At 44.7% G+C, this 20265-nt stretch overlaps 2 protein-coding genes across 14 annotated transcripts in view; both read left to right on the forward strand.

Moving 5' to 3' along the window:
* The window catches only part of RALGAPB (Ral GTPase activating protein non-catalytic subunit beta), a 97978-nt gene extending 87953 nt beyond the window's left edge, over positions 1-10025 (forward strand). For 12 of the 13 annotated variants that reach the window (XM_074406521.1, XM_039479485.2, XM_039479486.2 and 9 more), the window contains 4 exons: positions 245-353; positions 1093-1171; positions 5329-5477; positions 5940-10025. In XM_074406521.1, coding sequence (XP_074262622.1) covers positions 245-353; positions 1093-1171; positions 5329-5477; positions 5940-6133 — 531 coding nt within the window. In that variant the 3' untranslated portion in view covers positions 6134-10025. The remainder of the gene's footprint in view (positions 1-244; positions 354-1092; positions 1172-5328; positions 5478-5939) is intronic. The other variant, XR_012519353.1, reaches the window with a different exon arrangement.
* A 94-nt stretch (positions 10026-10119) lies between these two features.
* ADIG (adipogenin) lies at positions 10120-20265 on the forward strand. The gene is given in 3 exon segments (XM_074406529.1): positions 10120-12476; positions 15080-15194; positions 17396-20265. Coding segments are annotated over 3 exon segments (675 nt in total). The 5' UTR covers positions 10120-12271; the 3' UTR covers positions 17751-20265.

Below are 20265 nucleotides of genomic sequence, written 5' to 3' on the forward strand. Positions count from 1 at the left end.
CATTTTTTTCCTTTGACAATTTTAAGCCTTCATTTTCTTGTCCTAGGTTAAGACTGATGAACAGGAGCCAAAGAAGAGCTTTGTTGCAAATGTGTACACTTTTTCCTAAAGTGATTTTTCCATGACCTGATACTCATATCACTGAGCATCTTGATAAATGAATGACTGGGTAGTTTTATTAAGCCAGTTTTGTTGTTTTTGTTGTTGTTATTTTTTCCTGCTTTCCGTCTTCCTTTCCATACAGCTCAGTCCCAGTTCCAGATTGCGGAAGCTGCCTCAGGGTCGCCCTGTTCCTCCCCTTGGACCTGAGACAAGAGTTTCTGTAGTCTGGGTGGAGCGCTATGATGATATAGGTACTGTATGAGGACTCTGTCCATAAATAAAATGACAATGACTTGTTAAATGTCTACAGGAATGGGCACATAAGCATGGTGTGGTGGCCAGGAGCTAGTCCTGGAGTTCAGCAAGCCTGGGTTTGCACTCCAGCTCCACCAGTCAGTTTCTTTAAGCCTTAGATTACTCCTCTGTTAAATCCTGGTACTTTTTTCATAGTTGTGAAGATTTGATGAGACTAATAGATATAAATCAAAATCAGTGGTTTGTTGCCACTTGGTCTCAGTCATCCCAGGACCTTTGGAAAGGGGAAGGGCAAGTCAAGCACTTCACTTACCCTCTCTTCACCTATTGCCGTGTTTTAGTATAAAGCTTAATTTGTCCTTAAGAATTACGCTCTGGGTAAGTTTTTTATGATTTTTACGTAGGCAACGTTAGAGCATTAGAAATGTATAATTTGTGTAGAATCCCATACAGCCCAGAGTTTGTGGGAAAGAGTGATAGTTACTTTTCAACCAAGCCCTCAAAGACCACAAAACATATTTTTCTAAAAACTCTTTGCTTTAAATGAAATTAGCTAAAACATGTCTTGAAGGAGAATTTTTTAATTTGTAGAGACTAATTAAGATGATATTTCAGGACAGCACAGTCCATATATTTGCCACTCATTTACATAAAGAGATTAGAAAATTAGGTTTCCTATTATCTGTTTGGGAAAATGGGGGAGATAGTAATTGTAATGCTGTCATTTTCTTCCAGAAAACTTTCCCCTCTCAGAGCTGATGACAGAGATCAGTACTGGTGTGGAAACTACTGCAAATAGTAGCACTTCACTGAGGTACACTCTTATTTGCTTGAAGTTCATCAGCATGTCTTTTTTTTTTTTTTTTAATATATTGATTGTAGCTTAATAAATAATTATGAAAGAGTTGTAGACAATTAGAAATAAAAGTAGAGAAAAATGATCAAAGAAAGAAGTTTGTATGTAATGTACAAAGTTATCAAATTATTATAGCATGGATTTTTTTAAAGCCACTTTATTTACGTATGACTGATCGACATGTTAAAAGCTATACATATTTAATGTATACAACTTGATGGGTTTTGAGATAAGTATATATCCATGAAACCGTCACAACAATCTATTCCATGAACGTGTCTATCATCTCCAAAGTTTCCTCCTGCCCACTTCATTCATTATTGCTTTGTGATAAGAACACTTAACATAAGATCTACCCTCTTAGCAAATTTGTAAGTACACAATACTGTATTATTAGCTGTAGCCACTATACTGTACTGTTGCTCTCTAGAACTTATCTTGCATAACTGAAACTTTATATCGTTTGGCTAATACCTCCTCATTTTCCCCTCCTTCCAGTTCATGACAGCTAGCATTCTACTCTCAGCTTCTCTATTTTAGATTCATCATATAAGTGATATCACATGAAATTTGTCTTTTTGTGCCTGCCTTAAACTTAGCATAAGGTACTTTAGACTCATCCATGTTGTCACAAATGGCAGGATTTCCATTTTAAGACTGAATAATATTTCATTGTATGTGTACACCACATTTTCCATATCTCTTCGTCCATTGATGGATATTTAGGTTGCTTCCATGGCTTAGCTGTTGTGAATAATGCTGCAGTGAAAATGCCAGTGCTGCTATCTCTTTGAGATCCTGGCTTTAGTTGCTCTGGATATATACCCTGAAGTGGGATTGCTGGATCGTATGGACATTCTGTTTTTAATTTTTTGAGGAACGATACTGTTTTCCACAGTGGCTGCACCAGTTTATATTTCCACCAACAGCATAGAAAGGGATTCCCTTTTCTCCACTTTCTTGCCAACACTTGTTTTCTTTTGGTTTTTTTTTGAAAATGGCCATCCTACCTGGAATGAGTGCTATCTCATCAAGATTTTGACTTGCGCCGGGCGCGGTGGCTCATGCCTATAATCCCAGCCCTTTGGGAGGCCAAGGCGGGTGGATCACGAGGTCAGGAGATCGAGACCATCCTGGTCAACATCGTGAAACCCCGTCTCTACTAAAAATACAAAAAATTAGCTGGGCATGGTAGCGCGTACCTATAATCCCAGCTTCTCAGGAGGCTGAGGCAGGAGAATTGCCTGAACCCAGGAGGTGGAGGTTGCGGTGAGCCGAGATCGCGCCATTGCACTCAAGCCTGGGTAACAAGAGCGAAACTCTGTCTCAAAAAAAAAAAAAAAAAAAAAGATTTTGATTTGCATTTCCCTGATAATTAGTGACATTGGGTGCTTTAGCAAGATTTTTAATAGTATAATTAATTGCTGTTTTACATTTATCTAGAGCAAAAAGAAAAATGGAGTAGAGGCAATTAAATATTAATAAAGACCGTATTATAATAGGGTAGCAATATTAGATTGAAATAATGGAGTTAAACTGGCCAAAACAATGTGGCAAAGTAGCAGTTAAAATATCCTAAACCATATGAGCTACTTAATGGAAAAGTGTTTCTAAGTAAAATGTAATACTAACTTTATAATTGGGTTAAAATTTCTGTTTTACCTGCCCATATACAAGAAGGTTAAAAAGAGAATAATCTGATACTAAGAATAGTAACAATGTATTTGTATAGGATTTGTAGTTTTCAAGGTTTGCTTGCTTGTTTTTGGTTTATAACTCTTAAGAGTTCAACAGTTGTTTTCCCTGTTTTACTAGTGGGATAGGATAAAATAGGCTCAAGGAGGTTATTCCTCAGTATCACACATCCAGTAAATGCAGGAGAAACTACCTGAATCCAGGCCTTTGACCTCAAATGCTTTGGCCCTGCGTCTTTCTCATACAGAGCTACCCTCAAATTTGATATTTTAAGTTCCTTCTAGTTATATGAGCTGGTTCAAATTGCGTATAAGATGAATTTATTCTAATGTTGTTAGATGATTGTTGTTGAAATGAAGTCAGTAAAAATGATTTATTTTAATAGCATTATCATTTAAAAAAAATTTTAGAAGAGGGCAGGTCGTTCCTAAAACTTCCATGTTTTCTATGCTTTGGTGTTTTAAAACAAGTTACAGATATCTTAACATTCCAAATATATCAGTATGCATCTGAAAAACAAGAACACTTTTCATATAGCTAAACGTAACATTATAACATTGCAATTATAAAGTTAGTAATACTTTCTTGATATTATCTAATAGCCAACATTCAAATTTCTTCATTCATAGTAAAAGATTCTTTACAATTGGTAAAGAATTCACTCCGGGACTGTGTATCTGGTTTTAATTCCTTCAGTCTCTTTTAATCTGGAACAGTCCTTTTTTCTTTATGACACCAACTTGCTAAAGAAGAGAGTATGGAATACTCAATGATGTAACTGAGCGAGTTAGAAGGAATGTGCCATCGTCTGAGTTCTAAATTAAGAGTCCTTTATTGATTTGCCGGCGACCAAGTGACAGCTAATCTTTAAAATTCTCTTGGCCCTGAGGAAGGGGCTTGATTATCTTTTATACCTTGATTTAGGTTGGGGAGGGGGAATCTAGTTGAAGTGGAATTTTACAGAAGCAGAAAAGCAGGTTAGAGGAAGGGGCTGCAGGCACAGGTGGTTTTTATACCATTACCAACAATGGGGGCCATCAGGCTCCTTCTACACAATGATCAAAGGGAAACTTTTTTCTTACAATAGCAGGGGGGAGGTATGCCAAGCAGGATGTGGTTACAGTGGTTACAAGTGTTAGGAACAGTGCTTCAACACTTCTAAGTGCAGCATGACCCAGCTATGCACTCAGAGGGGCTGTGGTAGGGAGGGGGAAGCCAGGTTGGAGTTTACAGCTAAGGTGGAGTCAGTGATGCTAGCCCAGTGTAGGTTATTACATCATGAGTAGACTTTTCTAGAACTAGTTTAGAAGAGACTTTACCGTAAGTAAAGTCTTTACTTACGGTAAAGTCTCTTCTACTGTCTTTGTTGTTTTCATTTTAAAAAATAATAATAAAAATAAATTTAGGACAAGGTCTCACCATGTTGCCCAGGCTGATCTCCAATTCCTGGGCTCAAGCGGTCCTCCTGCCTCAGCCTTTCAAGTTTTTATGTTTTTAGGTCAAAAGTTGTAATACAATTTGACAGTAAAATGTATATTTTATTGGTAGATTAGCAAAGTTTATAATTTGCCTTGGGGAGAGAATTACTCTGGGATTGATTTTTCTTTTTTTTAAATACCTTGAAAGATTGATTCATTGTTGCTTTGGCCAAAGTCACTTTACCTATATAGAAAGAACACTCACTGGGTTGCAAGACCCCAACGGGTAGCTCATAAATAACATAAGTTCCCTCTAGATGGGTTGGCCTATCTCTGGTGTGTAATGAATAACTCACCCCTCCATAGAGGCAGTTGCTGACTTTAGCATCTGCTGCCTGGCCAGAGGCTGTAAGGGCTTTGGCCCTGCCACAGTGTGGTCATTTATCACCTTAGCTGAGAAGGACACTTGAAACTGGCTTAGATTCATGGCTCTCCCAACCTCCTTCCCCCACGTGAAAAAAAATTATATCAGGGATTCCTGTAATGGGCCTAACTAAGCTGTGTTCCTGCTTCTGCTCTGGTATTACCAGCCTTGACTATGCTGGTATTCCCTGTACTCTGGCCAGCCACACTTTTGTGTTCCCTATAAGAAAAGGAACTAAAGTAAAAGTCCCATAGCTGGTTGCTAGATTCTTAACTCCATGCAGTAGAGTTCTCTGGCCTCTCCTTCTACTCCATGTCCCTAGTGGTTTTCCAAGTATATATATTTTTTCAGCTCCTTTCTGTTGGCTTAGAAAGCCTGACCCAGTAATGGACCTTTAGGACCAGGTGTTATAGGGGGCAGCAACATGGACTCCCAGAAGGCAGATTCTGAGCAGACTGACCCCTTGGCTTTTCTCAGACCACTGCCAGACAACAAGTCCCTTTAGTAATCTTATGCTACATATGTGGGGGACTTCAAGTCTTGGGTGTCTGGGATAAAAAGAATTTTCTTTCCTTAAGATCTACGACTCTTGAAAAAGAAGTTCCTGTCATCTTCATCCATCCTTTAAACACGGGATTATTCCGGATAAAAATTCAAGGAGCCACTGGAAAATTTAACATGGTCATCCCTCTTGTGGATGGGATGATTGTCAGCAGGCGAGCTCTTGGTAAGGTCTTCAAAAGTGGCTGAAGAGTTAAATTTTCTTTTTCTTTATTATTTTTATGAACCAAAAAGAAATAAAAATAAGGAAATGATGATAATTAATAGCTTCCACATGTAGGAAATGGTATGGCTGTTGTAAAGGAAGCATGTTTTGTTCTGTTTTAATCTGTCTTTAATCTAGTAAATATAAGTAGAACCTCACTAACTTCTGGTATTAAGAAAATGAAGATAGCTATTTGTAATTCAGGAAGGAAAATAGGCTGTTAGACTAGGTTTTGATTCTCCTTTTCCTTGTCATTTTGTATTTCTTCTGACAGGTTTATCTTAGGTCTGTCTCTCTGGGGCTGGGAGGTTTGCAAATTGAATGAAATAGTTTGAGTATGTGAATAGTTCACCTGAATACTAATAGTTCACCTACTGAAGTGACTAGTTTTTAACATTTATTTTAAAACTCTCTGTTTTCAAGGCTTTCTGGTAAGGCAGACTGTAATTAACATTTGTAGAAGAAAGAGACTGGAGAGTGACTCCTACAGTCCACCCCATGTCCGCCGGAAACAGAAAATCACCGACATTGTCAACAAGTACCGGAACAAGCAGTTGGAGCCCGAGTTTTATACTTCACTTTTCCAGGAGGTTGGACTCAAGAACTGCAGTTCTTAGACCAATGAATTTCTAAGACTGTTGAACCCCAGTTTGGGAACTATAACACAGCAGAAAGTTTGATAGGTGATCACTGTAAAAATAAAAACAAATCACTCCCAAGAGCTTACTGTTTAATCACCAGAATAGAAGAAACACATTATAACCCATTTGATAGAAGACTTTTGGCTATCTAGTGAAATAGCCTCCCAGACACAATCATATTCCTGCTGATAATGATGACATACATTTTAGCCATAAACTTTCTTTTAAAAGTGACAATTTTAGTTAAAACGAAGCCTTTTGAGGAGAAAGGCTTTTCTGCATCTCAGTTAAACACGTGCATTGGTAGTATCAACAAATTTGCAATATAGAAGTTGAAGCTAGTTTTATACCTCACTTTTTAGGAGGTTGTATTAAAAAAAAAATCTGTCTCAGAATCTTCCAGGACATTTAAAGACTCGTGTTGATAGCATGGAGGAGAAGGAAAGAAGTCTCAGCCTTCTACTCACTGGTAGGTCTACTTGTCATCCAGCTGTCAAACTGACAAAAAGAAAATAGCAGACGTTTTTTTCTCAGATAAGAAGCCTGACATTAAAATATGTCATATTTTTTCTCCAGATTTCAGGAAGTTGTCCTTGTCATCACTGCACAGATCTGTCTGAAAGCCTCAGTTTCTGGGCCACCCAGCAACAGATCAGAAATGGCGCATGGCCTTGTCCTTTAATGGGGATGCAAATAAAGTTTGTGGGGTTAAAAGTTATAAGACAGCAGTGATACTCCCACTCTCTCCATTATTGTCCAGCAGGGTGACATAATGACAGGTTAAACATTTGTGATTCATTAATTAAATATCATTTAAAGAAATGTAAATTCACAATAGGGGTTGAAAATTACTTGGTTTCATCCATTATCTCTTATTTCAGGACCAAGCAGCAAACTGCAGTAGTTTATGAAGGATTCTAGTTCGGGGTTCAGGAATAGCCTCTCAACGCTCCTTATTCAGATCTCTCCCAGAGAACTACTCGATTTCCTTATAATTGACAAACATGAGTGACCGCCTCTTTGGGTGGCTACTGTTAGAAATGGCTAACAGTTGTTGTCATGTTTTCTGGACTTTGCCAGCCAACAGATCCCTGCCAGGTTTTGAAAATACTTCTGTTACCTCGCTGCTACTTTTCTGCAGGGATAAACCTTTTGAGGTGGCCAGACCCAGAACATCCTTACAAGGATTCCTGTTACAGTGCTACAGTATACACTGCTCATTTACCCTATTCTCATGTGCTTTCTTCTTTCGTAAGATTATTTTATGTTAAGAAAATAAGTGATATTTGAAGTCCAAAGAGGAATGATCACAGTTGTATAAGAGGTGCTTCCTCACTTGAACTCTGATGTCAGTAGGCTCTATAGGTCAAAGCTACAACAATCTGTTTGGGTTGATGTTTTGGTAGTTTACTTAGGAGGCGGGGATAGTGTGGGACCTAATTCCCTGTGCAAATGTCTCTTATTCCAGAAATACGCATTTTGCCATCTATGAGCAAGAAATATGGGCATAGCAGCTCTTGGTTTAAAGTTTGCCATAACCTTTTCTTCATGTTTGTTTTAAGCTCAGGTAAAGATAACCTCTTCTTTCTATGACTCCAGTTTCCATTCAGGTTATAGTATTATTCAATAGTTGATTTTCTTTTTAAGCTGGGCAATAAATTGATGTTTCCAGATGGTAGCCTGGGAGAGGACATAATGGGATAAAGATGAGCAAATTCTACCCTAAAAATGTTCTAGTGGTTCACAGGAAGAAGATGAGGTTTAACAACTTTTAAGGTAGTTGTAGATTGACATTTTGAGGGGAAAATGGGCTCTTGTTTTAGTTGAAGTGAGCAAAGAAGGCTGTAAATTGATTGTAACTTAACATTCCAGAGGTTAAAAATAACCTATGTAGATGCACTTCTTCAGTGTGATCCTTCGGATCAAACTTTTACCTTGGCATAGTTAATGTCAGAAAAATGTGCTGTGTGTGTATGAGGGTTGGGCTTCCCGACCCTTGAGTTAGCTCTGATTTCTGGCAACTCATTGTAATTCCAATGTATTTGATAAATGAACAACCATGTTGAATGCATTTGTGATCTGGGAGACTCCCTGGTCTTCCAGGGAAGGAGAGGTGTGCAGCCCTTGAAGGCATGAAACTTCTAATGTGTACGGAGCCAGTGGAATGTGGGATACGCATACCTACCAGGCACTGGTTCCTTCTGCTCAAACTAACATCTGCCCAAGGAGGGAGTGTGGTAAGAACCCTTAGATCCAGTCTTTCACTAGTATGGATTTGAGTTCATGGTCACTATGTTTATCTACCTGTCTGTGTTAAAAATCACTTTGAGTAAAATAGCACCAGAGGAACATAGTTAGTACCTAATGTTAATATTTAGTAGTCTGTTTGATAAATTTGCCAGCATATGTTCTAGCCTTTGGGGCAAAGCCAGGACCAATTTTGTCTGTGGCTTAAACAGTTAAGTCGCTATGTCTGCTGGGTATGCCAGAGGGTGGATGAGTGTGGCATTCTGTGAAGAGGAAGGTGGTAAGTAAGGTTGCCCATCTACTGCTGCCTTAAATTGGAGGAGGGAGCTTTTGTCCTCCTCTCTGATTGGGAGCACTGAGGTTAGTGAGGAGGGTTTTTACCTTGTTAACCCTTTCCTTGTTTAACTAGCTTTCCTTTTTGCCTAGGACTTCTCTTTGAGACCCTCTTCCATCCACTGGGCCTTTGAAAGGACTCATTACATGTTGGGTTGACCCTCTTTTTTAGCCAGCACACGCTGCACACACACATGCATACTCATGCACATTTTCTGTCATTTCCAAGTCCTTTATTTCAGGGCAGCCATTTTCCTCTGGACTCATTAATAAATACAGATACCCACACCTTTGGCCAGTAATGTTGGTTCCTTGCAGGTTCTGTGTATGAGGCCTTCGTGAATGGTTACTTTCTCCATATACTAGGGAAGTATTTGTCAGACTCTGCAGACTGGGTTCTAGAGAGGCAGAGTCTTTAAGAGTACTCATTTCTTCTGGAAGGTGGAGCTTTACCCACAGCGGAAGTTAGCCTTGCTCAAAGATGTGTTTTGTGGTAGTTGGTTAAAAAAAAAACCTATTGGAGATAATTTGACACTCCTGCTGGCAGTAGTTCTCCATTCACCATTTTCAAGCCCATTCAGGTTCTATCTTCCTAAAAAATTGATTGCTGTGTTTACATGAAATGATGATTGGAGTCAGATGGTCTGTTTTAAAGATTTCCATGACAGCCTCTTTTCCTGAGTTGGAGAGATTGGAGGTGGTCCATCCATACAATGTGGAATCAAACGGTGGGTTTCTTAGTAGCTAAAGAAGCCATTACTTACAGTGTTTTTCTCCGAATATCAACTCATGTTCTTCAGATGCTTTTCTTTTTTTAATGGTGAGGGAAAAGGTGTAATTTGGGATTCCACAGTGCCTTTCATATAGTAGGCGCCCAATAAATACATGTTGAAGCAAACCGAGTTTCCCAAATTCTCATCTCTTACAGTGACCAAGACATCTTTCTCCTCCGAAGGGCTTGGCAGTTGTGGCTAAAAAATAAGCAGTATCATTATTTGCTTGAAAATCATATATACAGTTTGTATGAATTTCAATATGTTGCCAAGACATGATCTTTTTCTTACTGTATTTTCTGTAAATATTCCTGGCGCTGCACTGTAAAGTCGAGGCAAAGTGTAAATATGAAGGCGTGCCGTGCCCCTTGCCTCCTGTGTTTCATCTTCGTCAGTTAGGGAAGACGGTCCAGAGGTTTGTTTGTATTTATGCCGATCCTTTGTCCAGAAGAAACCCATGGAATATTGAATGTAATACATTTAGTCAATTAAATTTTAAGGCGATTCTTATCTAATGACTGTGTGTGCTTTTGGATCCAGACTGGGGGTTACTCCTACGCTGCTGCTCCTAATTTGACCCTTCCAGGGGATGTCTGCTGGGCTTTGGCTGCCCTTCATAATTTAGATCTGTAGTTTAAATGAACATTAAGTGAGTATTTCATGAAATGCTCAAAAATTTGATTAATTTTTAAGAAAAATATTTGGCCTTCTCTGCTGGAAGGAGCTTGTATCATTAAAACACTGCCAATAGAGGCTCACCCTTCAGAGGCTGGGAATTGCTGAGGAGATAGATGCTCGTGTTACAGGAACAAGAAGGTGCCAGCTGTGCCCTCTGCTTGCAGAAAATTTGAGCCCTACCAGGGCTAGACAGGAAGGCGGGGAGGTGCAGAGGTCATCCCCTGCCGCCCACTGCCCCCTTTTGTGGAGGGCAGACAGCAGAGGGTTTCTTGGAGTCAGATGAGTGCCTTCAGGGCTAGATCACAGAGTGGAGTGAATGGACCACTTGAAACAACTGTGAGAACCATGTGGTGCATGCCTCTGCCAAGAGCTATGCCTCTGACCTAGCACAGACTCAGTGTGACGTGTGCCACCCTATGAACTGTGCCTGGGAGCTGCCTACTTGGCACTGTGTGCTCTGCCTGCTCTGCCCGCTCACAACAGGACCTCCAACTGGGCCTAGTGGCCAGGAAATCTGACTGCACAGTAGCCTTTCCCGTCTACGCTGCTTATCTAGCTCTCTCTGACCCCAACCTCTTCAGCACTCAATGCCAGGGAATCACTCCCATCCCAGACCACCTGCTCCTCCTCCTCTTGGCCTCTGGGTCCTGCATCTGGCACACCCTGCCTGGGCACTGCTCCTCTTGGACACACATCCTAGTCCCGTTTTCCCAGACCTCCTCTTGCAGGAACTCAGGCCATCCCTGAGCTGGGCTAGGACTCTTTAAACCATGCCCCAACTCTCCCAGCCCCTCCCATGCTCATTTTTTCCAGTTGCTGGCCCCATGTCCCTTCTCCTTGGATTGGTGTCTTTTCCTCTAAGGGGGTCCTTCCCCGTGTTTCTCCCTAGGTTAACCACCCACTTCCTGCAGCTGCTCCCCCAGCCTGGACCTGCGTTTGCCTTACTTCCAACAGGTGCTCTTAAGTCATGAGATGCTGTGGTTTCAAAATCAAACCTGCATCAGAATCCTGGTTCCTTACCAGTATGTTGACTCCCAAGCCTCACCCCTGCCCCCATGAGGTTTGAGGAGAAGGTGAGCCTGGGAATTGGCATGTTTAATAAATACACTCCAGCACCCACCCACCTGCTGGCAGTCACAGGCAGATGGCCCAAGTACCCTCATACCATGCAGCAGCCAGTCCTCCAGTGGGAAGCCTGAAGCCTCTTTTCTGCCATGGTCTGGCACATGGAGGTTTACTGAATACTTCATGAGAGAACGGATGACAGAAGATAAGGATGTGTTCTGCCCACTCAGGAGATGAAGATTAAACTCGTTAGATGCCCCTCACTGAAAACCCCAATAAGGAGAGGCACAGCTTCCAGATTAAGAAATAATCATGTATAGTCATTTACTCTAATAATCATTAGAATAATCACTATGTGTGAGGTTAAAAGTTTTAAGTGGCAGCCCGGTGACCAATCTAGCCTGGCAGACGTTTTGTTTTGCAAACAGTGCTTCAACAAGGTCTGATCCAACATTTTAAATTTGAGAGATTTCACAGAAATCCAGACTTTTTGCCTGTCTTGGGAAAGTTAGGAGTCCTGGCAATAATGGGCCTGCCTTTCACTCGTGGCATTTGTTGGCTGGAGCTGCCACCACCGCGTGCTTAGGATGCAGTAAGCTTTATCCAGTTTGCTGCAGTCCCCAGCACTCCCACAAAGTGTGGATGTAGGCACACACAGCTGGTATTACAGGGCCTGGGGACTTGGCTGGCTCCTGGAGGGGTCTGTGACTTCAGATCTAACACCGACCCTAGGAGTAGTTTTTGGCCCATCTATTTTTCTGACTCATAGAATTATCCTCATCTTACAAGAAAGAAGGTCAGAGGGGTGCCATGAACCTAATAGCTACTGGGCTGAGATTCAAACCCAGGCCTGCCTGGAAGCCTGGGCTTTTAAATTCTTAGCCAGACCATCACTTCCCACCCATTCATCCAGAACAACTCTCCCTCAAAGTGTCCCCCCGATACATGCTTTGCCTGAAGGACACTGTGACGTACTTGTTACGTCACAGCTCGGTCACAATTGGGCTGAGAGCAGAGCATGGCCCAGCCTGCCAGGTCTCCTGGGGCAGCCCTGCCAGCCAAGCCCAGGCTGGCCCAGCATAGCCACACATGCGCCATGAAGTATCCTTTGGTGACACTGGTGAATGACCTCACATTTTCTTTCCTGGGTTTCTGGTTCTGCCTCCCTGTGGGTTTGCTGTTGTTATTACTGATCATCTGGCTACGCTCCTTACTTAGCCAAGGTGAGCTGCTTACCCTGCCCAGGCAGGGCCCTAATCCTGGAGCTGGGCAGGGGGCCGAATAGACCAGTGTGTCCTGAAACAAATGCAGAAGGAGTTTCATTCAGTCATTTTAACTGCTGGCTCAGATACAACCAGTCAGCTCTTAAGTGGAAAGGACTGGTTTGGCTATTTAGAGTTTCTTTTTTTTTTTTTTTTTTTTGAGACGGAGTTTCGCTCTTGTTACCCAGGCTGGAGTGCAATGGCGCGATCTCGGCTCACCGCAACCTCCGCCTCCTGGGTTCAGGCAATTCTCCTGCCTCAGCCTCCTGAGTAGCTGGGATTACAGGCACGCACCACCATGCCCAGCTAATTTTTTGTATTTTTAGTAGAGACGGGGTTTCACCATGTTGACCAGGATGGTCTCGATCTCTCGATCTCGTGATCCACCCGCCTCGGCCTCCCAAAGTGCTGGGATTACAAGCTTGAGCCACCGCGCCCGGCCAAGAGTTTCTTAACCTAGAGTTCAAGAGTGAGTCCATAAGTTTGACTGCAAAGCAGTATGTGTGTGCATGCCTATAGCATGCATGAACTTTTGAACAAAGGAAGAGGTTATCCCTCCAGGCAGATGAACTAGAAAAGGGTGTCCCTTTCTGTGGATATAGCTGGGCATGAGGCTCTGTCAGCAGAGCGTGGGCTGGATTTCAGCCCCACTCACTCCCTCAATTAGGTGTGTTTGTGCAGTAAACAGCTTGCACAATGAGATATGGCATCCTTAGGCATTTTTCAGGTACCTGCACTGCAGACCACTCACTGTTTTCTGCCTAGACCATGTATCAGAAAGGATCTGGCTTCTCTGGGAGACAGGCTCATGGAAGCCAACTGACATTCATCCTGACCTCAGCATGCCACCAAGAGGAGCAAGAGGTGGGACAAAGCTGGCTGTGGAGGAAGCTGGGCATGGCTGGGCCAGGATGTGACCTGGCTGTGTGACGAGAGGGGTACTTCTGCTCCTCTGGCATGTGTCTCCCTCAGCATCCCCTTCAGCCAGTGGGCTCATCCTGCTGGCACAGTGGGTCACGCCTGTAATCCCAGCACTTTGGGAAGCCAATGGCTAGAATGCTCGAGTTCAGGAGTTTGAGACCAGGCTGGGCAATGTCTCTACAAAAAATACAAAAATTAGCCAGGTGTAGTCACGTGCATCTGTGGTCCCAGCTACTCGGGGGGCTGAGGTGGGAGAATTGCTTGAGCCTGGGAGGTTGAGGCTGCAGTGAGTCGAGATCACATCACTGTACTGCAGCTGACGAGTGAGACTCTGTGTCAAAAAAAAAAAAAAAAAAAAAAAAGCTTCTTTGTGGGGACCACTTAACGTCCCACCTGCTGCTGCTGAGCACCATGACCTTTGGCCAGCTAGGCAGGGAGGGTGCAGCACATGCTACCAGCAGTAGTCAGATGTCATTGAGGCAGGGTGAGAAGTCCCTCCCTACACCCCCACTAGCTCCATGATCTCAAATGTAGGGGCTAGTCATTGTGTGTAATTATTGGGAGTTCCTGACAAGAGCCTAGGATGTCCTCTTGTTTCTAGAAAATGTTTAAAGTGTATTCTCCTAGTCCCAGCATAGACCAAAGCCCTCCCTGACGGGCACAGTTTAGGCACTGGGCCCCACAGCTGATAGGGAGTCAGACTTGTTTGCATACTGGCAATAAAAGTTGTCTCTCTGGAGTCTGGAAGACATGGGTTCAGATTTCATCCTTGCTCTTTTTTTTTTTTTTTTTTTGAGATAGGGTCTCGCTCTTGTCACCCAGGCTGGAGTGCAGTTGCACAATCTCAGCTCACTGCAACTCTGCCTCCTGGCTTCAAGCAGTTCTTCTGCCTCAGCCTCCCAGGTAGCTAGGATTACAGGCACCCACCGTCATGCCCAGCTAATTTTGTAATTTTTAGCAGAGACGGGGTTTCTCCATGTTGGTCAGGCTGGTCTTGAACTTCCGACCGCAGGTGATCTGCCTGCCTTGGCCTCCCAAAGTGCTGGGATTACAGGCATGAGCCACTGTGCCTGGCCAATGCAAACATTTTAACAGCTTCATGACAAGCCATCAGACAGAAGGACCGGGTCTCCATGTGGTGTGATGGCACCACAGCTTAGTCACCCAGACCTCTCATGAGCTGTGGATGTGGACAGTTTCCAGGTGTTTTATTGTTTGTATGTATGTGTTTCACCACAAACCAGTGCTGCAGTGGAGATCATTGTGTCTTTGTACTCAGATATTTGTTAATGAATCAACTAGTGGACAAATGGCTGGATGGGTCAATGACTGTCGCCTCACTGCCTCCTCCTGGACCATGCCCAGTAGAGTATGTCATTGGCTCACCTCTGTGTCCTTCCCTTTAATAGATGGATATGGCCACTTTCCCGGTCTCAGGAACAGCCTTCTTTCTTGATCCCTGGTCACACTTTAAGGCCCTGAAGTCTTCCTGAGGCCTTAAGGCTGGCCCGTGGGGTTCTGCCTTGGCCCTAGCCTCAGACAAGGCTGCAGGGATGCCCAGGCCTGCCAGGGGACTCCTTCCTGGGTAAGGGGCAGGAGACAGGATGTGACCACCCAGGAGGTCTTGCCTTGTATCTCCACAGATTCAGAGGAAAATGACTCCAATGTATGCTTGGATTGGGAGCCCTGGAGCCAAGGCCCGGCCGAGTTTTGCTGGAAAGGGACACTCCAAGGCCAAGAGAAGGAGAGGCCCTGCTGGTGAGCCTGCTGTGCCAGGGGAGGCCCTTCCAGGGGCCAGGGGGAGCCTCAGGGCCCACCCAAAGCCTTGGGCAGCTATGTGGGCAAGAGGCTGTCTCTACCATATTGGAGGTATGCTCCCTGGCCATGCTGGACAACGACTCTCTCCAGCATGTGACAGCCTTCTGCCTCATTGTGGGGGAGATCTGGTGTTGCCCTGTTGGAGGACCAGCCCCCTGTGCCACAAGAGGCCTTTACAAAGGTCCCCTACCCTTTACCCTAAGGCCTCACCACCCACCACTCTCCTGACGGTCTTCTGCCAGCTGTTCCCTCATTCCTCTGCGGGGCACTCCCTCACCTTGAGGCCTTGCTCTAATGCAGGCATCCCCAAACTACGGCCCGCGGGCCACATGCGGACCCCTGAGGCCATTTATCCGGCCCCCCGCCGCACTTCAGGAAAGGGCACCTCTTTCATTGGTGGTCAGTGAGAGGAGCACAGTATGTGGCGGCCCTCCAACGGTCTGAGGGACAGTGAACTGGCCCCCTGTGTAAAAAGTTTGGGGACGCCTATGTCGCTTTTTCAGTAGGGCTCCCCTGGCCGCCCTATTTGATATTGAAGCCCCCACCCTATCCTCTGCATTGTTCTTACCATGCTCTGCTTTCCTTTCACCGTCGTACTTACCACCTTCTAACACGTTCGATCGTGACTGCATCCAAAGCCCCAAAACACTGCCCGACATACACCGGAGGCTCAATACATATTTGTAGAAGGGATGATATGATATTATTATTGTTATAATGGCTGACATTCCCAAAAAAATGGCTAATATTCCTTGGGGGCTTAATAGGTACCAGTGCCTGTCTTAAGCATTCCGCTCTCACAAGCTTACTTAGGAAATCCTATGATGAGGATATGATTCTCACCTCCATTTATAAATGAGAACATTTACAAATGAGGCACACACACACATAAGCTCACGTGAGGTGTCAGGGCAATCAGATGTTATACCCAAGAGCCCTTACACCCACTGAATACCCAGGAGACCTCAGCCATTCCAGTGGGGTTAGATGCCATCTCTATACCAATGGCCCCAAAATGTGTGTGTCTCATCTAATCTCCTCCCGAGCTTTGTTACCTGTCTGCTTGACACCCTTGTGCCTAGAATGGGAATCTTGATTCCCATTGCCACCCAGCAAAGCAAAACAGCACCCTGATCTTATGCTGCTTTTCTTCATCTCTGTGAATAGCACCAGCCGGGACTGATTCTATTGCTCGAGTCACACACCTGGGCGACAACCTTCTCGCCTCTCTCTCCCAACTCTAATCTCCATCTCTCATGTGTCCGCCTTTCTCTGTCGCCCTGGCCACCATAGCCTGCCCTGCTCTGAAGGTGATTGATGCAGCATGTTCACTAGCCCCTGCCCTGCCTGAGTAGAGGGAGGAGGTGGTGAAAAGAAGCCCCTCCCTTACCTCAGTTGAAGGGATTTTTAGCCTTTTGGGTCATGATCTTGAACACTGAGGGCCCTTTTCCCAGGAAAACTCACTCCTATGCATGACCTCAGAGGTTGGTGTACGGGGCCAGCTCCATGGATATGTAACCTGCGGACCCACAAGGTCCCATGCTCAGAAGGGTCTCATGCTTGGCTGTTGTTGTCTTGAAATACAAGGGGCCCCACATGTTAATTTGCTATTAGGCCTTGTGAGTCATGTAGCCTGGCCTGTTTTTATATCATTGGTGGCATAAGAAAAGATTTTCAGACCCTACCCAAGAACCCTATCCCACTTATCCAGAGCGCTTCCCACCCCGATCACTTACCTGTCTCTTCTTTTCTTTTTTCTTTTCTTTTTATTTATTTATTTATTTATTTTTTTGAGACAGGGTTTCTCTCTGTTGCCTAGGCTGGAGTGCAGTGGTGTGATCTTGGCAAACTGCAATCTCTTCCTCCCAGGTTCAAGCAATTCTCCTGTCTCAGCCTCTGGAGTAGCTGGACCTACAGGCGCACGCCATGACACCCGGCTAATTTTATATGTTTATTAGAGACTGGGTTTCACCGTATTGGTCAGACTGGTCTCAAACTCCTGACCTTAGGCAGTCCACCCACCTTAGCCTCCCAAAGTGCTGGGATTGTAGGCGTGAGCCACGGTGCCCGGCCTGACCCGCCTCTTTCTTACCTTTTCATCCCAATGGCATCCCTAGTCCCAACCTTCCTTTTGTTTCTAGTTTGGTTTTCCTGGAGTCAGCAGGGCGGTAGCAATGGCGGAAGTGGATGGGAGAGACTTGCCAAGGAGGCGAGCGGACTTTGGCAAATGTGGTCCCTCCCTGGAACCCCCAACTCATCTCCTCTTCAGACTGACCTGCGAAAACCTCCAGAGGACCCAGCCCTTCTCTAGCATCACAGATGACCTCCAGCCCTGCAGGCAGTCGCCAGGGGCTGGGAGGGCCTGGGAGCAGCAAGCAGGCCCATGGGGAGAAATTGGCCAATTTAGCTCAGAGAGGTCTTAAAGCAGGGCTGAGCCGGAGGGTGTGGGTCCATATTAAAGAAGCAAGGGGCTTCCCATGCCCGAGGGACCCCTGACAAACTTACCAGGCCTGACCGAGTCATTCATTCAACTAGCGTAGGTCTGAGACTCAGCCCTGGCCCTGATTCAAGCCATTGTAGGACCCTCTTGGAAATGCCTATCTGTTCAAGGGGAAGCGGGGCTTGCTCTGAACTTCCATTCTCTGATTTCAGACTCACTCCTTGATTGGATTTCAGGCTGATCTTAATAAAAAGTATTTGATAAATAGCTGCAGAGTGTCTAAGAAGTACCTAGTTTGGTAGGAATAGGAATAGCTATAGGAGCAGCTCACATTTAGTGAGTGCTTACTACACATGTCAGGCACTTTTCTGTGAGCTTTATACTTAGGATTGCTGGCCGGGCAGGGTGGCTGACACCTATAATCCCAGCACTTTGCGAGGCCAAGGCAGGCAGATCACTTGAGGTCAGGAGTTTGAAGCCTGGCCAATACAGTGAAACCCCATCTCTACTAAAAATACAAAAATCAGCCAGGTGTAATGGGCACATGCCTGTAGTCCCAGCTATTCAGCTGGCTGAGGCATGAGAATGGCTTGAACCCGGGAGCAGAGGTTGCAGTGAGCTGAGATCACACCACTGCACTCCAGCCTGGGTAACAGAGTGAGACTTGGTCTCAAATAAAAAAAAAAAAACACATACATACGATTACTTTTAGCCCTTTAAGGATTCTGCAAGGTAGGGTCTTTGATTACCTCTGTTTGACACGAGGAAAACAGGCACAGGGCGGTCAAGTAAGTTGGTCAGAGTCATACTGGGAGGGTTGGCATTTGAACCCATGACTCCAGAACCAGGTCCCATTCCACCGTTCCAGTTCTTCCCCAGGCAGGACACTGTGGGGAGGTATGGTGGGAAGCATCAGGTTTCAGAGGCTGCAGGATGCTGGGGATGGGGGGATAAAGGGATAGGCCCTCCAAGGTGCCAACTGGGCATCATCTTTATCCCTTCTTTTTCCCTCACTCCACACCTCGCCAGCCACCACGACTTCTAAATGTCCGAAGGAGAGAGAATTGAGCCCGAAATTATTAGCTGGTCTCCTGGCCTTGGTCTCTGCTCTTTCTTCCCTGTTGGAATGATCCACCCAAAGCACAAATTGGGACACGTCCCTTCCCATCTTCATGCCTCCCATGCTTTCTGTTGTCCCTGGGCTAAAGTCTGACCTCCTCGTCAGGTGCAGAAAGCCACCCTTTGGGATTTGAGCCCTACTGAATTTGCTGGATGAGGTTTCTATTCTTACCGACAGGCAACAATGAACACTCTTGAACCGAAATCCTTGCACATAAGTGTGCTTCTATCCAGAGAACACATTCTGAAAGGAGAAATTGTAGACTATAGACATGCATTTACATTTTGCAGATACTGCTAAGTTTCTCGACCAAAAGGTGGCCCGAAGGGTGTATTAGAAGTACCTGTTTCCCCAGCCCTTTGCCTGGCTGTGCAGTCTCAACACACTCTCTTACATACAGACACACACATGCACTATCACACCGTCAGACACACTTACACATTCACGCACATGCAGACACACGCACAAACACATCCTCACACAAACATATACACACATATACACTCACACCTACACACATGCTCATACACTCACACATATACACACACATTCACACTCATACACACATGCTCTCAATCTCACACCCTCACACACACACACTATCACAGACACACACTCATACCCTCACACACATACATCCACTGACACCCTCACACATACACACTATCACACACACATACTCTCATACACTCACAGAAACATACACTATCTCAGACACACACACATACTCGCATACATACACAGACCACATATACACTTATGCACCCTTACATATCGGTTTACGCATACACACTCATACACATACATACACATATATACATACACATATACATACATACACCACTTCATGCATACAGACACACTATCATGCACTCTCACAGACACACATGCACACACACTCAACACATTTAAATATTTTGTTCTCAATCAGGCTGTGGCATTTAAATGAGAATGAGGAAGAAATGTGGGATAGATGACACACGCATAAGACAGATGTGCACTCACACACATGCACAGACACGTGCACTCACATGCACTCACACACATGCAGACGTGCACTCATGCACACACACACACATGCACAGACACATGCACTCACACACAGGCATGCACTCACATGCACACACATGCACTCACACGCATGCAGACATGTGCACTCACATGCCCACACGTGCACTCATGCAGACACGTGCACTCATACACATGCAGACAGACACACATGCACAGACACTTGCACTTACACACATGCAGACATGCACACCCATACACTCTCACATGCACACCCATACACTCTCACATGCACACACACGTGCACTCACACATACACAGACACGTGCACTCACACATGCAGGCACATGCACTCACATGCACAGACGTGCACTCACATGTGGACACACGTGCACTCACGCACAGCCATGCACTCACACACATGCACTCACACATACACAGAC

The sequence above is a fragment of the Saimiri boliviensis genome, chromosome 9, assembly GCF_048565385.1.
Source record: "Saimiri boliviensis isolate mSaiBol1 chromosome 9, mSaiBol1.pri, whole genome shotgun sequence".
Lineage (NCBI taxonomy): Eukaryota > Metazoa > Chordata > Mammalia > Primates > Cebidae > Saimiri > Saimiri boliviensis.